The sequence below is a fragment of the Lonchura striata genome, chromosome 1, assembly GCF_050655825.1.
Source record: "Lonchura striata isolate lonStrDom1 chromosome 1, ASM5065582v1, whole genome shotgun sequence".
Classification (NCBI taxonomy): Eukaryota; Metazoa; Chordata; class Aves; order Passeriformes; family Estrildidae; genus Lonchura; species Lonchura striata.
Genome location: NC_140703.1, coordinates 70,840,970 through 70,864,968, shown reverse-complemented (window position 1 = coordinate 70,864,968; position 23,999 = coordinate 70,840,970). Strand labels below are relative to the sequence as shown.

Sequence of the window (23,999 nt, the reverse complement as noted above, 5' to 3'; positions counted from 1 at the left end):
GCTCAATAAAAAAAAGATCTAAATCTAAATCAAAGTAAATTTTATTTGCTGAAGCCTTTCCCTCAGGTTATTAAGGTAAAAGATTCAAACCACTGCACATACACTTGTAGTAGCGTCTTAAATGGACAAAATACTTGCAAGGAATCCAAACTAATGAAAGAAACAACCTGGGATATTTTTCAAAATGTGTATGTGTATATATTCTCCTGCCTTCTCTTGTTAAAATGACAACATTGTCTTCTTTGACCTCCAATGTCATGTGCTCCTGACTGGCTCTGCTCCTCACATACTCATTTATCATGGAAGCAGCTATATGTAAACACACCATAGCTTATACAGACAGTTTATTTCTAGAGCTTCAGGACTGGCTGCTGCCACACAATCATATAAACATATTTTGAGCCACAAGGCTTCAAAGCCAATTGCAGGTTAGTGAGAGAAAGATAACTGATACAAAATATGAGAAATGTCCACTTGCTGTTACATGGGACTTCCAATTTAAAAAGAGGCCACAGATAGCATTGATCCATGAGAAAAGTCCACACATCCAACTTTGGATCACCTGTGGTAAGAGCACAGCTCCTGCTGGCACACGCAAACTTGCTTCAAGCTCTAACATCACCAAACTAATCACTGTGTAGGTATGGCCCAGGGCTGTAGCCATGGTATTCAGGAGCCTCACCTTTGTTCCTCAGGAGGAAAACAACCTCCCTAGAGCCTCATTTGTTCTTTTCTGAAATGATCCCCATTTTTAAAAGAAAATACTATCAACACATATTAGTTATCCCAACAGAAGTATATGACACTAAACAGTAAAGCAAATAGAGTGGACAAGTGGAAAGGTGGATTTGTTGACATGGTCAACATAACAGTTATTTCACAAAGTCAACTTAAGAGTAAGAAGTTGCATTTTTATAATTACAAGAACATCTTGAGCACAGGCTCTATTTTAGCATGTCTTCCAAATAATACTAGCTCCATGAAAGTCTCTTCATTTTGCCTTTCTCTCCCTGCTTGAGACTCAGCAGCCTTGTAGCCAGGACTGTTGACTCATGAAGGAGATGACACATCCCTCCAACATGCTCTTTATATGCTGCATGGTGTGGGCACCTCATGTCTTTCCTGGCTGCAACCAGCACAGAGCAACAGTAAGTGTAACAGTCTTGAATGACATCCCTTCCATGCAGGAGTACCAGCCACTGTCTTAGACAAGATCTAACAACCACAGCTGTATGAACTCACAGAACTTCTCACTGCAGTCAGCAAATCCAAAAATGTACTGAAAACTTGTTGTGTATCTTTTGTTCCTACTCCACATATGATGCAGGACTTGAGAACTTAAAAGTCATCATCATTTTATTATTTATTAGATTAAAAAATATCATCTCTTCTTCTAGCTTTGCCTTGCTACACGCACCACCACATGAGTAAACCAGTATTTTTTCCTTTCAGAAGGAGAAGCACCAACCTTATGTGAGTTAGGTCTGCTATGAAACAGCTGCTGGGACTGGTGTTGGTGTGAGCTGCTGTTGTGGGTGCCAGGGTCTCGCATAATGCTCACTGTCTGTGACTTCAGGGGCCTAGAGATGATCAAGTTCACTCTCTCCCCGCTTGCCTGTTGAATACATTAGGTCATCAAACGTCATCAAGTTTGATAGGATATTGATTATTAGAAAGGGAAGAAAACATGACAGAATGTGAAACAAGACAACAGCAGACCTTGTTTTCCAGCTCCTTTTTAGACTGCACACTCCTTTACTTGCTTCTTTTTGCAATCTCTCCCAAAATGGAGGAGAAATTAACATTCCTCCTTCAACTCTGATGTTACCTTTACATCAGCTAAAAATCCTTTGTCAAAAACACCCTTTCTCACTTTGTGTAACAAAGCTCCAAACATTAAAATTCACCCCATTCCATTTGCAGCCTCCGTGAACTCTAGCAACACATAGCAATAAATTGAAGAAATGCCTATATGATAGCTTCAAGATCTGCAGCTTTTGATCAGAAACCCTGAGCACCTCTGGTACTTCCCAAAGATACCTGCAAGAAAGATGTTACACATGAGCATATCATAATATTCTGGATCTTGGGGAATACTGGGAGACCCAGTTATTAGATGTTAATAAAACATCAACTCTTTTTATTGCTGCAAAGCAATACTTTTAAAAGGTAAAAGTTACCCAGTGCTAAATTCCAATCACTGTATACAAAAACTGGGAAACTGAAATTACAATTCCCAAGACGGTTGTTATTTTAATTTCAGTGCAAGGAAAACTCTTGAAATGATTCCTGAAACAAGTATTTACTACTCATTTGTACCAGAGTTTTCAATGTGATACTTTAAGCAAAGATGACTGCACTAGACTGCAGGAACATACTGCTGGTATATTCTAACTTTCCTAAAAACAAAGCTATTTTCACCAACATCCCATCAGCAGGAAGTAGTAAAGTGCTGCATCTGTTTCCTTACAGACTGGGAGAAAGACATGGAGTAAAGGCTTTCCTGTGGGGACACAGATGGGTCATATGTCAACCTGCAACAAGCTTGGGGTAGTATTTGTGTCCAGGACATAACCAGACATTGGAAACAGCTCTTTTCTGAACACTCAAAAAATTATTTGTACCGTGCAGAACTCATGGAAAACCTCTACTTGACTTCCCAGCTGCTACCTGTTGACTCTAATGTCTGACAAATTACTTTCTTGTTTTAACTCAATTCCATACACAGGCAAATCAATAAAAAACAAAGCCCACTTCTATAGAGCTTACTGAGAGATTAAAATACAATACATACATAAATGAAATAATAATAATCCTCTTTTTTTTCCTTCTTCCCTGATAAGCAGTACACTACAATAGACTACTGTCCTTGCTACATGAGCTGTCTTCTAGCCTTCAGGCTGCATTCCAGGGAAGACTAATGCATTTTTCACTTCTGAGGAGGTGAAGTTCTTCTGGTAGGTGCCAGAGCAGATCCTGTTCTTCACTGTTATTTTCAAAACATACATCATTCTAAATTACATTGACATAGGCTTTTAGGCCTCACACAAGCTGTTCTGTCTGGGAACAGACTCTAGAAATAAAGCCAAGCTAAGGGCTCAGATAGGGAAAGCAAATTACCTGTATAACCTGAGCAGCAAGCTCCGGCGTGCCGTGCTTCAAGTCGTGCCCATTAATGGCCAGCACGCGGTCATTACTGCAGAGCCTGCCGTCCTGAGCAGCCAAACCCCCTTCCAAGAGGTCAAGGATAAAAACCCCTGGCTCGTCCGTTCTGCGCACCAGCTTGATGCCGAGCTGCTCGCTGGAGTCGCGCTTGTGCAGGGTCACCTGGAAGCTGTCCTCCCGCCCGGAGCCCGGCGCGTCCGTGTGGGTGTGCGTGCGGCTGCCGAAGCGCCGCTCCCGCAGCACCGTCAGGTGCAGCACCGAGCACGGCTGCGACAGCACGGCTCGAGCGTGGTTGTGGGACACGTTGCTTATGTCAAAGCTATTGACCTGCAAACAACAGCAAAAGAAGTCACAACAACGTTTTCCTATGTTTAGTAAAGTCCTTCCCAGAATTCACTCGCTGCAAAACCAGCCTTAGAGACAACTACATGTCTGACTTCACTAGGCTTCCTCTCTTGTCCTTCCATTCTTTCTTGCAAACTCACATCAGATGTTCAATCTACAAACTTATTTTTAGGTTGGAAGAGATCCTCAATGTCATCAAGTCCAAGCGTTAACCCAGCATTTCCAATTCCACCACTAAACCATGTCACCAAGTTCCATATCTACATTTAAACATCTCCAGGGATGGTGAATCCACTTCCCTGGGCAGCCTGTTCCAGTGCTTAACAACCCTTTTGTGAAGAAATTTTTCTTAATATCCAATCTAAGCTTCCCCTTGCACTATTTTTGGCCTTTTCCCACAAAGATGACATGTCCCCAAAAGTGAACACCCTCTGCCATCACAGGTCAAGCTTTTTGTCCTCCTTGTCTCCTACACTTGTCTTCCTTAGATCTTTACATTGTCTGCTCTCCAGGACAAGAACATGACATGTACTTTCAGTGTCAAGCCCAGCATCACTTAAAAGTGCAAAATAATAGCTGTAAGAAGAATGCATCCAAATCTCTGAAGCAAGCTTGTGTCTTACAATATGCAGTACCTCCATTATGTGAAAAAACGTTTTAAAAAACTGAAGTCAAGAATAATGAAATTGGCTAAGACAGTAGCAAAAAGGTAGTTGTACTAATTATAGTCATAGCATAAACTTGGATTTTCCACAGATTTCAAGTAGGCCAGAGCTTCAGACTTATAAACTATATCACCCAAAATCCAGTTGTAAATGAAAAACAGATTAAACTTTCTCAACCTAGAATTAAGAATTGTGTTTGTTTTACAGCTCACTGATGTAAAGATAAGTAATCTTCAGTCATTTCTTGCACTATAAAAGTAAGAACTGACAGTACAATGAGATTTGATAGAAAAGAGGAGTGTGACAAAAATTCAGCACGAAAGCTGTGTTTACCTTGTTTTGTAAGAATGGGTTCAAAGTTAACACTAGATTTTCATCCTTAGCCTTGGTGGAGAAACCCCTGTCCCCACGATTTCAGCAGATAGAAGATAACACCAAACACTCTATATTGATTGATGTGCCTTACCTAAGCCTTTTAACAGACCCCACTGCAACCTAAGTAAGTAAAACCAAACATGCATCTTCTCATCATCTAATAGTAATATTTAAACTATAAAAATATATAAAGCAATCTATGTACAACAGCTGCCACATTTACATCATGCATCTGAGCTGAGGGGCTCCCAGGAGTCTGTGCCGAACCACTTGGCTGTGGTGGTTTCCAATGGTGAAGGAGGACTTCACTCTCCCTGAGACACCTTCAGCCCAAAACCCAGCACAAAGCCACTACTGCTGGCAGCACCATGAGCTCAGACAGAACCATGGTGGTGTCCTGCTCTGCTACTGCCCTGAGACAGGCTATGACCTTGGGCAGAGGGAAAAGAGGCATGCATAGCTAGGAGAAATAACATTTAGAGCTGCCTCCCGCAAAAACCACTAGGGCTCATCCATCAGAGCCTTTAAATTAAATCCATTTTTATTTTTAACTCTAACTAGCTAAATAAAATATGTGAGCACTCAAAGGGCACAGAAGAATATATGCAATAAAATGTAATTTTTCTTTCTATAAGGCAGTTTAAAATTTCAGAACAAAACAGCCTTACCACTTCTTGGGGAAAGATACTCTCATTAGGACATGCTTCACATGAATTACAGTCACAGTCCAGCACAAAAAAGAGACAATTTGTAGAGCACTTTGAAGTTGTTAGGCACCTATCTGCACCTTGCAGACAACACAAGCTTTTATGTAGCTGTTACTAAATGCTGTTCCCACAGCTCTTAAAAGGCTAATATTTCTTGTTTGACTGGGCAAGAAAATGCTGAGTTTCATCTCACAGTCCTGAGTCTTTTTTTTAGACCTTTACAGCTCATAAAAGCCCTAGAAGACATGTTTAGAAATATTCAACCAAAGTGTCCATGCTGAGCTGCACCTAAGTGTACCAAATTACAAATGGCAGAGATTGAACCTGATCATTTTAATACAACAGTCCAGCACCTGCACAGGCAAATTCAAAGAAATAGAGATATAACTATCTCTCCTCAAAATTTACGTTTTACCCTCTGTATCTCTCCCTTGGCATAAGAGAAGGACTCTCATGGACACCCACTTAGCATCTGACAGCCCCACTGCCAAGCTGTTGATAGCGAGGACTGACCGCAGCTAGTAAATTCCTATTTACAGTCAATTCACTGCCATTTATGGCTTTGGAAACTGTAACTGACACCTGCCCAAACAGCAGGAATTTCCAAAGCTTCACTGGAACTCAAGCTCCCTTTTCTGTCAAACAAGTAGAGCCCTTAGTATAAAAATAAATGAGGCAGCATTCAATCAGTGTCTGCAATTACTTGTTGAAAAGGAAACATCTTGGAAAGCTCTTGGGTTGTTTTCTTGGCCAGCCACTGTGCTTACACTCCAAGAGCGGAAAAAGGCACATTTCTCAAAAGGGACTTTATTTTCTGAAGTGCAAACTAATTTTATTCCAAGGGTAACTACTGTATTTAAGCTACTTCTATCGGCTTGATTTCAAAACAGTGAAATGAAGAAGGCTTACAACTACATTTGGGTTGATCTTAGGCTGCCAGATCAAAAGCAAGCATTCCTACTGAAATAACTTTGAATTGACAATAATATATTTGTTTCATGTGGAATGATTAAAAATAGAAGCTGGGTGACTGTTCTGTTTATGCAGCGCTCGGTTACTTTAGTGTCATATAAACAACCCCTTCCCCAAGTATAAAACTAAAAGTTCAAAATTAATAGAATTTGATCTTTTTCTATTGCCTGTGGTTAATTACTTAAAACCAAAATAAAAATATACACTGAATCAAAATCAACTTACATTTTTTTTTCTTCAAATGCTTCAAATTCTTTTATTTAAGCCTATCACGAAGTCTTTTATACATATTGAAAGATGTTGGTCAACTGCCTCAGCTTTTGGAAGACAACAGTGAAGCCATATTAAAATAACAGTTTAGATAAAACCAACCTTACAATCCACAAATTGCTTCTTACACAGGACATGTTAGGCCAACTTGCTAGCCAGAAATAACCTCGGGCGCTCCTTTGGAATGCATGAGTAAAGCTGAAATAAGGACCAAGTCCCACAGCATTTAAAAACAGACTTGTAAAAAAAAAACAACTTGTGTTTTAAATGTTGATAACAGATGCTAGGGAGGAAAGATAATTCCAGGGACTGGTCCGACAAATAACATAAAGCATGATAGTCAAAAGTGCTATCATGAGAACAACAGGCTCTGCTCTGAATATTAATTTGCTTTTCAACTGATAATTGCAAAGCTAACATTGACACAACATAGTCTGACAAGGAAGATCTCCCATTTCATTTTAACAACAATTCTGCAAGGAGTGAACAGAAAGCAAGCAGACAGAATACGTAATTAGGTTCCATACTTGAAGTATTTGGTCTCCAGCAAGAAGTCTTCCATCTCTGGCAATGATCCCATCTCGATAAACTTCTTGAATGACAATGTTGATCAAAGGTGTTTCATTGCCACCCACTATGCTAATTCCTAATTCAATATAAGGATTGGACCGATGAATTTCAATAGTAGTGATCTCTCCTTCAGGCAAGGTAGGTGGCTGTTGATTTGCTGCCAATTATTTTTAAAAAGAAAGACAATTATTATCTTTTCTATTTCATTCACTTCCAATCAAATAAATCACCAAAAGATAATGTAGACAGGCCACAAAGCAGCAGTTTAACAAAAAAATGAAACCAGTGCAAATGGATCAGTTCCACTACTTGTTGAAACCCCTAGCTTGTTGGAAAGCAGCTAGTGACTTAGTTGCATCCATGCTTCCTGAAATGGGATCATTTGGATTGGAACAGGATACTCTGAACCCTTTGGATCTCACGCTTTATAATCCACTTCATATCTGTCATTGGTTCACCCTGGGATTTGCATTCAGTGATAATGATAAAAATGTATTTTAGGGGTTAGCCCACGATAATGCCTTTGTCTTGCAATTGCATGAGGAGCTGCTATTGAGTTACTGGGTCAACTTAAGGAGCCCATTTCTTGGGAGCAAACATGGAGACAACTAAAGAGGAAAAAGGAGAATGCTAAAGGATGGCAAATATAAAGAAAGGGGACAGGACCACCTTCCTCTGTGGTAAGGCTCAGCACTTCCTGTCTAAAATCCCAGATGATAAAGGTGTTACTGCTCATTCAGTGCAGATGGATGCAGGAGTAACTCAGCTGCCTTTTTGCTCGAGCACAACAGCACTCAGTGTGTGAGAAGGATGCAGATCCAGTTGGAGGGAAAGGGTGAACAGGGAAAAACAAATCTCATCTTAGAAAACAACTTCTGTAATTTTACAGAAACTATACTCCTTCCATCTCACTTGTGAGGCCAGTCTCACTAGCAAATTTACATTAACTACTGCACTGTGACACAATAAATGATGATATAGCACCACAGTAGCTGGCACACACTCTGAGATACTTCTTCCCTTCCTGTGACTTTATCTCAGTTGTAAACTTGCACATAATCAAAACCCACTAATATTTCTCCAGAAACTGCAAAAGAATAGAGCCAAAGACAAAGATGCACATTCACAGTTGGTAAGAGACAAGCTCTGACACCACAAATGTTTCCACATCTGATAAAAGAGACTTGAGAAGACAAGTGATGACATACTGTCTGCTACGGTGTTCTCCTCAAAAGGCGGATTGTCGATGCCGGGCTCATCTGTCCACGCGGGCAGGGCAGGCGAGGTAAAGCTTGGCTCAGCTGGCACTATTCCCTGATCAGTGTCCGGAGACAAACTGCTGGGCTGCTCTGGCCCGCCCAGACCACTCTCACCCTCTGCTTCTGCTTGCAGCTTGCTCGTTTTCCTTCTCTCCAGAGCAACTCTCCGATGAGAAGCCCCAGGACACCTGTAAGGACAACACTGATATCATGCTTCAAGCCTGCAGCCCTGTTTGTAGCACAGAATGCCCAAGTATTTCATCAATTTAAATCAGTCTTCTTCAAAGCCATAGCTTTAAACACAGCATTAAAAAAATATTAAACACATTGAATTTTAAGGCCAAAATATGTTTTAGTGGACAAAATCTCAACACTGCTTTCTTCACAAACTTTCTACTAGGTAGTTTTTTGGCCATGAACTCAATGTGCCGTAACACCTTCTGAATGTGGACTTGTTTTGTTATCACAGAATGGCAGGGACACCTTCCACTAGAAGGGTAATTCTGTACGTTTCAGTTTCTGGAAGATAACCTGCTGGAAAGATGGCAAAAAAATCCACGTGAGAAGACCTGTTCCAAGACAAAACTGGAGACCTATAGAAACCATCTCCTTTCACCTTAGTAAGCCAAAAGAAGCAAGCATCATATTTTCCTGGGCTTATTCAAAGGAGCAAAGAGATTAAAACTTTCCCGTATTGCAATCTAAGTGTTAAAATACTGAAATAAAATTCTGCTTCTCTAGGAGTCTGTATGAGAGGTTTAGCAAAAGTAATGACTCTGTTCATCACTTGTCTCTTGGGCCAATAGAAGGTGTTCTTATCTCTCTCCTGTTTCCTGTTTTTTCTTTCTGATTTCACACAGGAGGTGCAATTTTTGTTTCCCTTATGCAACAGTATTTGATGCTTTTCATCAAATGCTTTTGATGCTTTTCAAGTTTCCATTACTCTTAATGCAGTATATTTTTTTTGCTTATGTTTAAAATAGATCCTTGCAAAAAAGGGCCACAATCTTGCAAATTTATGTAATGCCTTAATTTATTGACTCATCTTGCACTTATGTGCACATAATTAGATGTGGACACCAATTTTACATCTATCTGCCTCTGCAACAGTTTTGCCAGTGTCTGATAAATCACTTCTTACGGTATTTGATGTCCTTAAAGTTCCTGCTTCTGAAGCTGCTGACCATCCCAAAATGCACATACTGGAGCAGTCTCAGAAAAAAAGAAACCACATTCTTGAAAGGATTCAGTGTTTGGGAATCTGGCAGATTGTTATAAAAAAAGAAGTAATTATTTACTCTTGCAAGAGAAGAAATGAGTTAACAGAGTAAAAGACAGCAGAAGCCTAATGACATCCTAACTTATTAGAGTAGAATCTGGTAATTATATGGTTTATAGACTGCTATATATGTTATATACTGTTATATGTTATACTGTTATATATATTATTATAGACTGTTTCAGCATGGATTTTGAAGATAACCTGCTAACAAAGTTTTCAGATCCAAAGAATGTTGATAAAGCTCTTGTGACCCCCAGCCACGTTATACATGCATCACATTAGATATAGATATATATGAAACTAAACTACCTTTTTTTTTTTTTATTGTACACATAGATGATAGAGTGGGTTGTGGTTAGAATGGATCTTAGAGGTCATGTAGTTTAAATCTCCATGCCATGGGCAGGGAGCACCTTCTACTAGACCAGGTTGCTCAGGGCCTCATCCTGCCCAGCCTTGAACACTTTCAGTGATAGGGCATCCACAGCTTTTCCAGGAAACTTCTTCCAGTGCCTCACCACACCAGAATGTCATCCTATGATTTAACTTAAATCTACCCTTTCTTTGTTTAAAGCCATTCCCCTTAATTAATCATTACATGCCCTTAAAAAAAAAAAATCCCTCTCCAGCTTATATCCTTTTAGATACCGAAAGGCCTTATGGCCTTCCCAGAGGAGTTCTCCATGTATTCTCCCCTTGTCTCCTGTCTCCCTTTGTGTTCTCCATGTTTAGAAGAGTAGAAAAACGTAACCCAAGTATACTCTGAAATATGCATAAAAACATACATTAGAGACAGTTCCTATTATGACATGATGTGTTTCAGAAATAATTCTTTGGGGTTTTTCCCAAAGCAACCGATGATCATTTTGTTCTTCAAAGTTCAGGAAGTATAAGTACAAAAGATGAAAATTGAAAGGCTTTGCTTTGTGAAAATGTTTCTCTTATTTTAATGATGGAATATAACCCTATTTTTTGGCTTTGCCCAGACATATTTACTACAGAAAACCACTGGTATAGTTGGACAGATCAGACAATGTATCTGTCTGGTGGCCAGAGACACACAATTACACATGAAAATCAGCAGGAAATTTCTATCACTGATCATTTCCCAATGCAAACCTCAAAACAACAGCCCAAAATACCAAGAAAAGGAAAGATGCTATCACTTTCCTCAGTATTTCTAACATACCTTACGGTCCCTCAAATGTTAACGCTGGCAACAGGGGGAAAAAATGAACCATCTCCAACATCACTCATTTCTGCAGCAACACAGCAAGGGATAAATGCTCTTGCAGAGAAAACTTGTCTGCTGGGAGCTCTGACAGACATGCTCTCCCACACTGATTCACCAGAATTTAGGACAAAACCACCCCAAGCTGCGTGTCCTTGCTGTGCCTGAACTGCTGTGCTATAGAAGTGGTAATTTCTCAGCAAAGAGAAATCACCACTTCTGTAAGTGAACAGCTCAAAACCAACACTGTCAGAGAACCATGCTTCAATCCCTCCGAGCCTGCCATCAGAATCCAGCCTTACTGGACTACATCTGTGAGCCAGACACTTCCTTAAATACCTCCTACAAACCACTGCATTGTTGTTGACTCTGACTCAGCCATCTCAAAAGGCCTGAGGAGCCCAAAGGACCTGCTCAAGGTGGTAAAGCACACCTTAGAGATTTGTTTTTTAAGCTGTGTCAAACCAGGACAACATAAAACTCATCCCTGGAAGTATCCTATTTCTGTCAAAGCCTCCTAAACCACAGCCAGGTCCTCCTTCACCCTCCTTCACGCAGCACATTCTCTCATCATTACCTGGCAGCTGATAAAAGTCATCACTCAAAATATAAATAGATTTGAGGTTTATTTTGGCCAATGATGTATAATTATAATTTCAAAAGCTAGTACCAAGAAATCTAAACAGCCTCCTGAGCACACCTTCTCTTGAATGGAATCCCTTTTGTGCAGCACTGTATGAGGCAAAAAAGGGCAAAACCCCACAGATTCTTACCCAAATTAACCAGTAATTGTAATAGACTCTGAATTTCAGTCTAGTACAGTGCAACTGCATTGCCAGGAAAGCAGAAGTCTAGTGGAGACATTAATTCATAGGATGCCAGTTCCCAGGTCTAGGTCCACAGCATCCCACCTTCCAAGCAGCAAAGCCCTGTATTGGTATTCAAGCACATCTATACAGAGATTTTTTCTTTCCACTTGCAACATAAAAAGATTTTTGTTGGCAGTAAGAATGTATTATTCACAAACAGCAAAACCGTATAACAGTTGTAACAGTTAAATGCCAATAAATCCCCAGAGGTGCACACTTTCACTAACACCAAATATCTGGGATAAAATGCTTTTTGGACTGAACCTTGTAATGTGTTATGGACACAGATGGGCATCTTGTGATCAAAACAAGCTCTTAAGATTGGATTCCTTTACTCATATAAGCATTCTCATAAAACAAGTTGTATAAATAAGGGTTGAATTCAAACTTAGAGAAATGGTATTTCATATCTACCAATAAAGCCAGAACATCTTGTCTAGGAGCAAAAACAAAGGGAGGACTGTTTTAAGAATTTTTAGAAATTCTTTAATTTCTTTCATGAATCAAGATGCTCAAGAGTAAGATTACAACTCAAACTGTTCTATGAAAATAAAACTACCCAGCTAAATCAACAGAGTGATGTTACTTAATGGGAAGATTGAAGGGCAGTTATTCTAGGCACGTGAAATTAGATTCTGCTTATGTTCAGCTTCTTTCCTCTACCCTCTTCAGTACCAGCTTCTGCTCAGTTCTGGATGGTGACAAAGTATAGCTTTTACCTTCAATTCCTCTTAATTCATATCAGACAGAGAAGAAAAATGGGTCTTTTTGTTTGGTGGCTTTTTGTTGTAATTTATTTTACAGCCAAGTCCCCTGGATTTCTCATATAAAAGCTGACTTCTTGGAACACTAGCAGCAATCCCTCTCTGCCGATAAAAAGAGCTTTCATACAAAATTAAGATGTAGTTTACAGGGTATTTCTGTGGAATAACAGTAGGAGCTTGAAAAACACACTTGCTCACTGTCTACTGAAAAGAAAGAATTCATTGTAAACTATGCCATCAGCTTTTGCCCAGTCCAGTGGTTTTGATAAAAGCAAACACACTAAATAACCTCAAACCAGTTGCACTAAATCATTTTCCAAGCAGGAGCTGTATTTAAGCAAAGAAGCAACCCAAGTGCTTTTGCTATTGCTCATAAAACTTTGCCAGCAAAGTGACCTTAAGCAGTAATTCTGGCAAGATTTACAGCTGCAATTCAAAGTAAAACCTGGTGCTGCTTTGGAAAGTTAAATGTCCGGGTCTTAGTTTCTTTTTGACAGGGAAAAAAAAAAGAAAGGAAAAAAAAAAAAGCAAGTGGGGAAAATGGAGCACCAGGAGTTATCTAGGTTTGGGAATCAGAGAAGACTAATGAAAAATAAGAGTGGTTTTGTTGAATACTTCTCTCTCCCACCCAACAATGTGAGAAGCTTACAAGGAGTCAAGTGGCTTCAGAGCAGAGAACAACCACAGAGAGATTGTTTACCTTTCCAGCAATGGCTAGAGTCCATATGGCATGTAAGAAAATATGAATCTATTGCCTATTCACTTATTCAAAAGAGGGTTAAATCCCACAGATCCTCTTCACTTCTGGTGCTCCAAAGTGCCAGGCAGGGAGAGTGCCCATAGCTAACATGGGAAAGGGTGGGAAGAACAGGGCTCATCAGCACTGACAAACACCAAATTAACTGGCATTGCCATGGTTTTGAATGACAAAGTTCTGTATCTTTACAGCTTGTTTTCCCATGGATTTTGTTACTCTAAATCCATATATTAAGCATGCTAAGTGACAGCCAGTGAATAGCTCAATAGTTTCTTCAATTCCAAAAAATGCAATCCTACATAAAGGTCAAAATTAATTTGACATAAAATTATCTGCAACATTACCCAGTTGGAAAAACGTCTCCATCCAAACTGGTACCCTAAGATACCATAGGGAAATGCAGGAGGAGACAGTTAAAGGCCCACTAAAAAGCCATTAACACAATACTCAACCCTCTCATTATGTAAGTTCTAAGATTTTCACAATATGATTTTGTACAATAGACTTCTTTCACTTCTGAATAATCTGTAAGAATTACCACAATTAAAATCATACACAGAAAATCTCATTAACTTTTTGTCAGATTTTCTTCTCATAAATATACCTTTGATAATCTAGAAATCATAGAAACACAGCAATAACTAGGTTGGAAAAAACCTTTGAGACCATAGAGTCCAATCCATGCCAAAACATCACCATGTCAACTAGACCATGGCATTGAGTGCCACATCCAGTCTTTCCTTAAACAACTCTAGGGAATGAAAATGACACTTACTTTACCAAACACTAAAAAATTTTCTATACCAAGTGACTGAAAAACAGTACATGACTCACATGGTTCTGCTCTTTAAGTCATATTACATGCACTGTGTTTAACTCTAAAAACAAGTTTGCAAGTGAATGTAATGAAACTCAAGAGTTTGAGAAATCAAGAATATTTTCTTTCTGCAATGAGGTATCATGGAGTGCAATTAATGACTGAAGTAATCAGGTTTGTGTTTGATGACTTTCATCTCTTTGTGGGAGCATCTTACAGTAATGCTCCTTACACTCTGAGGCACCTGATGAATACAATGACATTTTCTTCCAGCTTTTATGCCCAAATGAAGCCAATAAAAAAACACCGGAAAACCCTAGTGTGAAGGTTTTTAGACAGTGAAAATTAACCAACCGTACTGCTTTCTTCAGAAACACAAACCACCTTATGTAAAGGCTTGTGGAGACTGGTTTATATTAATCAATGCTGACAATTACAACAATACTGAATTTTGTATTTCTTTCCTAAATGTAATGATCAGTAGTAGAAGTTTACTGGATTCACTAATCCTTACAGAATTAAATTCAAATTATGCAGTTGCTGCCATCATTTATGTCAGCAATGGTAATTTATAGGTGTTCAGATGTTTGCAAATAAGCTTAATTGAAAATTGTAAATCGCCATATACTCAAAACGTGTATCAGCCAAGATAACCAAGACAACAGAAGGAATTGAAAATGAGCAGCCTTCTGCAACTGAAAGCTTTTTCCAGCCAACAAACAGAAAAAGCTTGTGACTCAGCTCACTTGAATTCCATTATAACCTTGTGCATTAAGTAAATGGATATTTCACGTATACTTAAAGAGTACATACATAGTGTTCTATGTACAAATAAATTACATGACCCTGTTCTAAACAGCCCTAATATCATTCAAAACTATGTCAACCAAGGAAAAAGGACTGAAGAGGTGAGGGATATGACAGTGGGAAAGCAGAAGAGGAATCAAATATTTAGCAGCAGCCTTGCTAGCATTTTGCCTTTTATTAAAATTGAATCAATTAAATTTTGCCTTTTATTAAAATAGAATCATAAAACAGTTAGGCCTCCTCACCACCCCAAGTCATCTTATAGATCAGAAACTACTTGCCACCAGTAAACAAGCAAGTGCTTAAACTAACGTGGAAGCCATGTAGGGAATTAAAAAAAAAAAAGAAGATAAAAACCTAGAGAGAAAGGCTCCTAATTAGCCCCTGTAACTCCCTGACATGGACACCATACTACCACAATCATGGAGCCAGGCAGCTCCATGCTCACCACAGTCCACAGGACTGGGGCATGTTCTGCATACTGAGGGTCCTCCCAACGTCTGAATCTGCAGAAGCCTTCAGGATGTGTGGAAAAAGGAAGAGGGCAGGCACACTGGAAATATGAATGTGAGCAAACAGTTTCTAAGACAGATGGCCTCTGTCCTTTTCCCCTTTTTTGCAGAGCACTTGCCTGCAGGCACATCTGCACCACACACACTCCCCATCTCCTCTGCAACATCACTCTTCACCTGAAGAAAGAGACTCCAAGAGTCTCCAAATGGACAAAGACCAAGACTTGGAATCAAGTCCATGGAACAGGTCCACGTACCTCTCAAGTGAACCTGTCTGGGTGGTCACCAGTGTCCCTGGACTGGACGACACGCAGAGAAGGCCCATCAGTCCTAAGAGATACCATGTTCATCTGCCTACCTCAAAGCAGAACCAATTCTGATGTAACTATTCCTGATGAAAGTTTGTTTATGTGTTCATAATCACATCTAAAAATAGGGAATAGACAACTACTACCTAACCAAGCTATGCCAGTGCCTGACCATTATAAAGCTTTTTTCCACTAAAATCTGAACTTGATCTTCTTTGTTCCTACTGCACCAGTTCTCTCCTCTCTGCAGACAGTTTGCACATCTCTAATTTTCCCATTCCCTCAGCCTTTTTTCCCCTACTGTAATCACTCACTACTGTATTTTTTTTTGATAAATGGTTTTCTTCAGACTTCTAATGATCCATGTCATTTTCCCGATGACCATCACCAAGTAGTCTTCACTATTTTCTGTTGTTATGTACAAAAGAAGGGTAATCTAGCGCATTGCCTGTGCATAGCTACAGACTGACCATTTCCTACTGTCTTCTTCACAGTTCTTGTGCTGTGAATTTAAGTCACCACCAACTCTCTCCCCTTCTCCTGCCCACAATTTGTACTGCTACATAAACTGGCCACAAACAAGCATGTACAGAAAATGCAATGCAAGCACCTGCAGCGCTCACCTGTTTTTAAGATGTGCCGCCAGGTCACATCGCTGCATCACTTCCTGACACACAGAAGAGAAGGGGCACAAAACAAAGAGCTTGTCTAACAGTTTATGAACAAGGATGCTGGATTTTTTGCAGAGTTTAAAATGGAGTCTTTTTCGATCCAGTGGGCAGAAATCCTTCTCCTGAAGAAAGTTCCTTAGGCACTTGTAGCAGAAAGTGTGTCCACAGGGAGTGTCCAATGGCTGCAACAAGGGCTGAAGGCAAATGTGGCAGACCAAGTCATCATCCACCTCGTTCTGGTAGTTATAGAGATGGTTCTCCCTTGTCCAGTGCTGCTGGCCACACTCAAAGCACAGAGGGTTCAAGGAGGCATTCTGCTCCACTGCAGCCATGTCATCACCTGCAGTCCCCATTTTACAGCTAAGAAGGCTGATGGATCCTTTTCCTCTTCCTTCTCATAGGATTGGAATGTTCATGTAAAGCTCACAGCAAAGCAACTTCTTCCAGGGTGACTTATATATGCTCTTCAGTCATTTTCTGTATCAAATAAAGAAACAAATTATTCATTTTGCAGGAAATATGGGTGATCTCTTCAAAGCATTTGACTTCTGGGTTTACCAAAATACAACACCAAGATAGATCAGGGAAATAGTCCTGGTTTTTGTAAGTTTGTCAAAGAAAAGAACAAGGAAAAAAATCTACAAATACAAATCCTTTTACAACACAAACACTTTATGGCTTCCTAAGGGCTGGTGCAGTGCACAGTCTTCACCTGCAAGATGACTATTTTGTGACAGCAAGGACACCACATTATGCATTGTCAAATTAGAAGCATGCAATTAGCATTTGGTACAAAAATACCCTATTGTGGAATTATGGTTATATCATCAAATAATTGAGTTCTTTAATATGAGATAACAATTTTAATCTGGTCCTACTGTTTTTTTGATTTTGACCATACAGAATATTTGGTTATTAGTAATGTTCTAAATACACTGCACTGAAAAAAACAGGAAACAGCTTAGCCTGGTTCATTCCTTTAGTAATATTGCAAATATATCATCACTTAGTTCTAGGTTTGCTACACAGTAAGAAGGACAGATTGTATCCAGTACGACTCATCTGATTTAGTACAGAGGCCAATAATCAAGATATGGAAGAAACTAATCATATGAAACTACTGGTTCCAAAAAAAGTATTTGTTTTGCTTTTTACCTAACAAAGTTACAGCACACTCAGTGTGGCAAGAAAGAACCCTAGGTCTGTCACCATGGAATTTATTTTCTAAACTTTTCATTTTATTAAACTTTGCCCCTCTTAAAATAGCTGCTTGGGCAGGAAGTTGTGCAGCCATCAGTCAGCAACTTCAAACACTAAATCCTTATCCCTCCCAACCTTATTTAGCCTTCTCTCCCTTACAGAATCATGATGCTTGATACACATAGCATGATGACTTAGAAAATAAAACAGAATTTCTCATAGTCTTAAGACACCTCCATATTTGTTAGTTGTGGTAAATGTTCTTACTTGAGGGAGAACAAAAATCAAATTACAGCAATGCTTACTATGTATCTAAGTTCTTTACTGCAATTCAACAAACAACACAACACTCACAACAGAGACTGTTTTCTAGCAGTGTAGTAGAAAGATACAGAGAAATGAAAACTAGTAGTCTAGGCATCAGCTCATCATCTTTATTTCTGACTGTTGAAATGCAGTTCTAAACATATATTCTGAAATTCATGCACACATTTCCCCATGTCTTACTTTTTATGAGTTTCCCTATTTTGACTTTTGCCCCTTAACCTCACACAGCCAAGCACAAGACTTAGAGCACATTTTACAAGGATTATTATATCCTTTGACGCAAAAAGGATTAAATCGTAATTTGTAATCCAGGCTTCTATTCTAGCATGGAAATCGATGCTCATCGTTTCCCTGTCTTGTAGCAGATAATGTGCACCTTCTGGAAAGGATTTCACAAGGGAAGAGCATAGCAGTTCTTTGTTGCTGGAGACTAAGAACACAAAATGAGAGCCCAAAAGAGATTAGTCAAAAAAACAGTCTTAAACATATTATGTAAGAGCTTAAAGATTGGAGAGCAGTGCACAGGGCCCTCATACTCAAACCAAAGCTCTCTCGCTCTGCATTCATGCTACTGGATTAATGCAGAAGGAATGAGACCCATCTAATGGCCGGTCTTTATGTAATGCAAAATAAACCAGATAAATGTTCTAGAAAAACACAGCATTGATTTGTGACTGTACTAAATTATTTTGTCAGTCGAGGCAGGGGAGGAATATATGGCATGAATTGCATTGTACCTGCAACACCAACAGGCCCTGCAAAGCAAAGTGACACACAGAACAGGCAGCAAAAGCCACTGTACAAGTGTGCTGCCTGAATTGTACACCTGTTTCTACTACTGACTACAACCAGGACTCTTCTTCTTTCTCCAAGCAACCAAAACCCAAGAAAGAACTAAGTCCTATATGTAGAATCATAAAATATTCTGAGTTGGAAGGGATCCATTAGGATCATAAAGTTCAACTCCTGGCCCTGCACAGGAAACTCCAAGAGTCACACCATGTCCCTAAGGGCATTTGTTCAAACCCTTCTTGAACTCTGTAAACCTTGGTGCCATGACCACTTCCCTGGGGACACCATTCTAGCGCTCAACCATCCTCTGGGTAAGAAACTTTTTTCTGATATCCAACCTAAACCTTCCCTGCCTCAACTTCATGCTGTTTCCTTGAGTCCTGTCACTGGTTATGAAAAATGTGGATATTGGTACTTCCCCCTCCCCATCCCACCATGAGCATATTAAAGACCATCATTGACGCTATGGAAAAACCCAACACCATTCTGTGCACTACTGTAATGGAGATCCAGTCAGGACTCCTGACTGTGACCATCCCAAACTGACCTCCTCGAAGGCTTCTAGCATTTCTATCCCTTGAAGTCTGTGCAACTCACATGGCAGTCTGTGACAGAGCATGAATCAGAGCCATAGAGTAAATATACCCATGAGATATTCTGACATCTATAACTGGCTATGGTCAAAGAAATCTGCACCTCTCTTTTAAGAGGTTGTAATTAATCATTTTTTGTGTTAGAAATTTTAACGAGTTCCTTTAAATTTTGAACAAAATGCAAAACCAGAGAAGTTATTGAGCAACCAGGTATTCACTACCATGTAAAAAACTATAACCACAAGCCCCCTCTCTTAGGAAAGGTATACCCAGAGACAGGATCTGCTTACTGTAATCACAGGTGCTTGGCACAGGCAGCCTTTGTGTCTGCCACCACTGCAGGAGGTGAGCAGACACTCCTGTTCCTACGTCTGACCCATCCCAGGGTATGAATGCTGCTGGTGCAGGGACAGATGCCCTGGGCTGAGCTTTGCTGCAGAGGTGCTACCCCGGGCCAGAGACAGGCTGCTCCTGGTGGCAGCTGACATTGCCTCAGTGCTGCCACTGCCCTGGTAACTTAAACCATCAATAAATGCCATATAAACTAAGCCCACCACCTCTTCTGCAGCTGACAGGACCCCCCTTCCACCACCTCTCTGCCAGCAGAGCTGTGGAAGAAAGAGATAGTGGATTACAGAATGAAGATTCAAAAGAAAAGAAAAATCTCACTGCCACCTAAAAAAAAAACAAAAAAAAAAACCCACACAAAAAACACCCAAAAACCCCAAAACCAACCAAACGAAACAACACAAAAAAAGAAAACCCAGCAAAAAAAAAAAAAAAAAACAAAAAACTAAATGAACAAAAATAGATAAATAAATAAAGATACCACTACTACACTGGGAAAAAAAAATTTAGAAAAATCAAGATTTCCTTACTTTTACACTTCTGTGCCGTACTTGGGGCAGGCCATTCCATGACCAAGGAAACTATCACCAGGATTTTTATTGATCATATACTGTGGCTGCTTAATTATTGCTCTCAAGTCATTTTACCATCTGTTCCCAGTGCAAAATATCAGTTTATCTACAAAGTTCACAAACACAGTTTGTGGTCTGAGCAACAGCTGGGATGACAGGTCAGGTCTAAATTTCTCTGATGTAAAGTACTATATCCCTGAAATCCACAATACCAGAGCACTGCCATTTATAATACCCTACTTCAACCCTCTTTCTGCATCCCTTATATTATTTTCTCTGTCTCCTATCACAGCAGATCACCACCTCCACAGGATGATAATAGCCCAGGAAAGCTGCAAACAGGAAAAATAACCAGAATTATAAAAAATACAAAGTGGGTAAAACAGCCAGCCAGGCCTGTTATTCAAGTCATATAATTCCCTAGAAAAGAGTTTTCCCATGACTTCATTAAAACAGTCAAATAGTGCAGGTGGTGCCCTGCTTTCAGTTTTATATTACAATCCACTTGAGAACTGGGCAAGACTGGACACCCAACTGCAAATTTTATGTGCTAATTTTTATTTTAGTTTTCTAAGTGGAGTGTGCACAAGAGTGATTTTAGACTGAAAAAGACAGCCTTATCCTTAAGTTTCCTCTAGTTCCAATTCATTGATGCAATGAGCTTTCTCTGGAGAAGCTCAACATATTTTCACAAAAGCATTACATGTCATACTTTATACCTACATCAGATTTCACAATATTTGTTTCTTCTCTCCAAATGGGTGCTATAAAAAAAAAAAGAAAAAAAAAAAGAAAACCACAAGCAAACTGGAATTATAGCAGTAAGTTAAGATTTTAACTGTGGTTGTCTTTACAAATAGTTAACACTAGGTTCCAGTTTGAAGTTAATGGAAACATGTATTTTTCAATTAATGCTCTCAGAGATTTAAGCAATCTACTTCTACATTATCTTATTAAAATCCTAGAGATTTACAGCCCATTAACCGACTGTTCAAAATTTTACGAAAAAACCCAACTATACCCCAAAAGTAAACAACTATGCAAAATATCCATCTTGCCAACTAATCTCTTTAAAAATTACCTTTAATATACCCCAATTTTTTATTTCATTTACAACTGTCTATGCAATTTTCTCGACCAAAAGCAAATGTCAAAAGAACGCCCTGAGATGAGTGACTTGTTTCTTTGGAGGACTTCAATATCTCTGTATCCCAAAATGGCTGGGATGCAAATCTCAGTTCTGAACCTAAGAACTCTCTAACCAGAGGGATGTATTTGCACAGAAATCTATCTAACTCAATCACTGAATCAATGATTAATTTCTTCTGTGCAGTTTAAACCAGCTGCAAGTGAAAAACTGTCCACTTGTATTTTCCCCTTAATTAAAGGCCACTGGGTATTGGTTGCTTCTTCTCTTCAACCCAGAGGAGATGAGATCCCAAAATTTTGCTGCTGGCTAGCATCGCAGCAACATTTTAATATAACCCTTCCTTACTCCTCTCCAGTGTGGCAAGGGAGCATATGGAAAAAATTGTAACAGCTATGGTGAAGATTTCATGTAACCTAAATTCAGGCAGTCCTGTCCTGGCAGATTTGACCTTGAGGGGTAATACATAAAACACACCAATCAATAACTCTGAACAACAGCATAGTCATCACCCTGGATTTCAGGAAAGGTTGGCTTAATTTTAAAATGTCACAGGATTTCCACAATCCGTTCTCCATAGACAATAGTCCCTGATTGCCTAAGTTTGCTAGGAAGGGTCTCATAATTCTCAAATTCCCCTGCTTTATTCAAATGCCACAGCTATGAGTGGGATCTCTGAGCAGTCAGGAGCGTTTGACATAAGCCCCAGGAAAGTAAATCTAGACAGTGGTTAAATCCATTGCTTAAAACCACATCACAGCATTAATTAAACATTACTTCTTAGTTCCCAGTCCACAATTCTTCAAAGGAATTACAGCATCAGGCTGATGACTTGTAACTGTTCTCTAAGCAGACCCCTAGCTGAAGTGAAAGAATAAAAGACAGAAGAAATTAATAAAAAACATAATGAGAATAAATAGCTAGCAAACATCACCATAGGGGAAAAGTGTTATTTCCCATCTCCCAGTAAGCATGACCTAGCTCATTAGATACAATCTCTGCTTTAATATTAAAGTCATATAGCAAACAAGTGAAGCAGTACTAGCAACATGTATTGACTTTACAATATCCGTGTTAATTATAGTGATATCCAAGGGCTACACTGCCTTGAAACACCAAAAACCAATTCAATCCTTGTCCAAGTTCATGAGGCAATAATTCTGTTAGACTCCTCCTCTTTTGAAAATGCAAGCAAATGTAAGATTTGTCAAAATATGACACCTGGCAGCTCCAAGTCAAAAACCTACAGGAGATGGACAGGGCACAGCAATTAGCCTGGGACACTTTCTGCTATTGCTGCAGCCCCACATGCCAATTACCCAACACATCTATTTTTAGTGATGATGAGCAACCTCTTCCACGTTTTTAAGTTGTTCAGCAGAATTATTGGAATTTTTGTATTCAAACTAAATAATATTGTGCCTGAATGGCAACTTTGTTCCACTGAACCACAACCAGGCAACGCTGGGCTTGCAGTAAATCCACCTCTCCAGAGATTATTTTTCTGCCTCTGTGTTAGTCTTTTTGTTCCATCAAAGGAATGCCCTCACAGACAAGGAGTCAGCCCTACACCAGGTGTTGATGTGGCACCATTACTGCAAAGGCAACAGGTCACAGGTGACGACTGTCCTTCTCCGCCCCAGGGGTGAGGGTTTTTATATGCAATTCCTCAAAAAGAAAGTGCACACAAACTCCCTTGTTGGGTATTTTCACAGTCCAGCATTTTTCAAGGACATGACATGAAACCCCACTTAAATCTGACAAATAAGGAGCATTGAAAATTAACAGGACTAAGTTGTGTTTTGTATTTGTGGAGTGCTGCATTTCCATGGCAACTGGGGGCTATGGGCTTTATTTGCCATCACAACATTAAAGGTCCCCGCTGCACGGGCGTGTGAGACACCGCCAGGCAGGGGAACCACAGGAGCACTGCCTGCTCCCCTCTCTGCCCCACAGCTGTCTGCAGAGGTCCAGGGGATCTGAGCTACTGGCATAGCAGTGAGCAAAGGAATGTGTGGAATGGGGAAACTGAGAGGCAGCACAAGACTAACCATCCTTAGGAGAGATGACAGATGACACCCACCTCCCAAAACCACCGCCTCAAAGCCAGGGATGCTCGACATCAGGGGATGACAAGAGGAAAGAGGGACTCAGTGCCCAGAGATAAAACAAGTGAACAGAAGGTTTTGCTCAAACAGACAAAAATCCTGCTGCAGCCATCTTCTATGGCACAAATGGAATGGCTTCTATTTTGGGACCAGGAGATTAAAATAGCTTTACTTTAGTCAAATTGGTCTCAAATGAGACAGGGAAGATAAGGACTGTGACTGTACAGAGGTTCCTGCAATGAAATACCCATTCTTTAAAGCAAATACAGAGCTACATCCAATAAATCATCTCAGAATAGAAGAAAAGGAGACAAGTATGAATCTTTAACCAAGATACAGCTACAGATTAAATTTTGCATAGTCCTACTGAACAAGAGGAATGCTGAAAAAGGAGGAAATATGACACACAAACATAGCTAAATTAGAGCCACCCAGGTTTGGGTGGCCAGTTAGATGTCCTGGTCTGCAGGAAGCACAAACCCCACTAAAGAACTTGAACCCTCTCTTCGTCAGGCACTGCTACCCACCCTATCAAAGTATTGCTCAAGTATTTGCCTTCGTCTGCC

At 39.8% G+C, this 23,999-nt stretch overlaps 1 protein-coding gene across 11 annotated transcripts in view; it reads right to left on the bottom strand.

Moving 5' to 3' along the window:
- The window catches only part of LNX2 (ligand of numb-protein X 2), a 59,250-nt gene that overhangs the window by 9,841 nt on the left and 25,410 nt on the right, over positions 1-23,999 (bottom strand). For all 11 annotated transcript variants that reach the window (XM_085580240.1, XM_021541995.3, XM_021541988.3 and 8 more), the window contains 5 exons: positions 16,299-16,823; positions 8,278-8,516; positions 7,027-7,226; positions 3,121-3,492; positions 1,469-1,615 (listed from right to left, as the gene is read on the bottom strand). In XM_085580240.1, coding sequence (XP_085436366.1) covers positions 1,469-1,615; positions 3,121-3,492; positions 7,027-7,226; positions 8,278-8,516; positions 16,299-16,699 — 1,359 coding nt within the window. In that variant the 5' untranslated portion in view covers positions 16,700-16,823. The remainder of the gene's footprint in view (positions 1-1,468; positions 1,616-3,120; positions 3,493-7,026; positions 7,227-8,277; positions 8,517-16,298; positions 16,824-23,999) is intronic.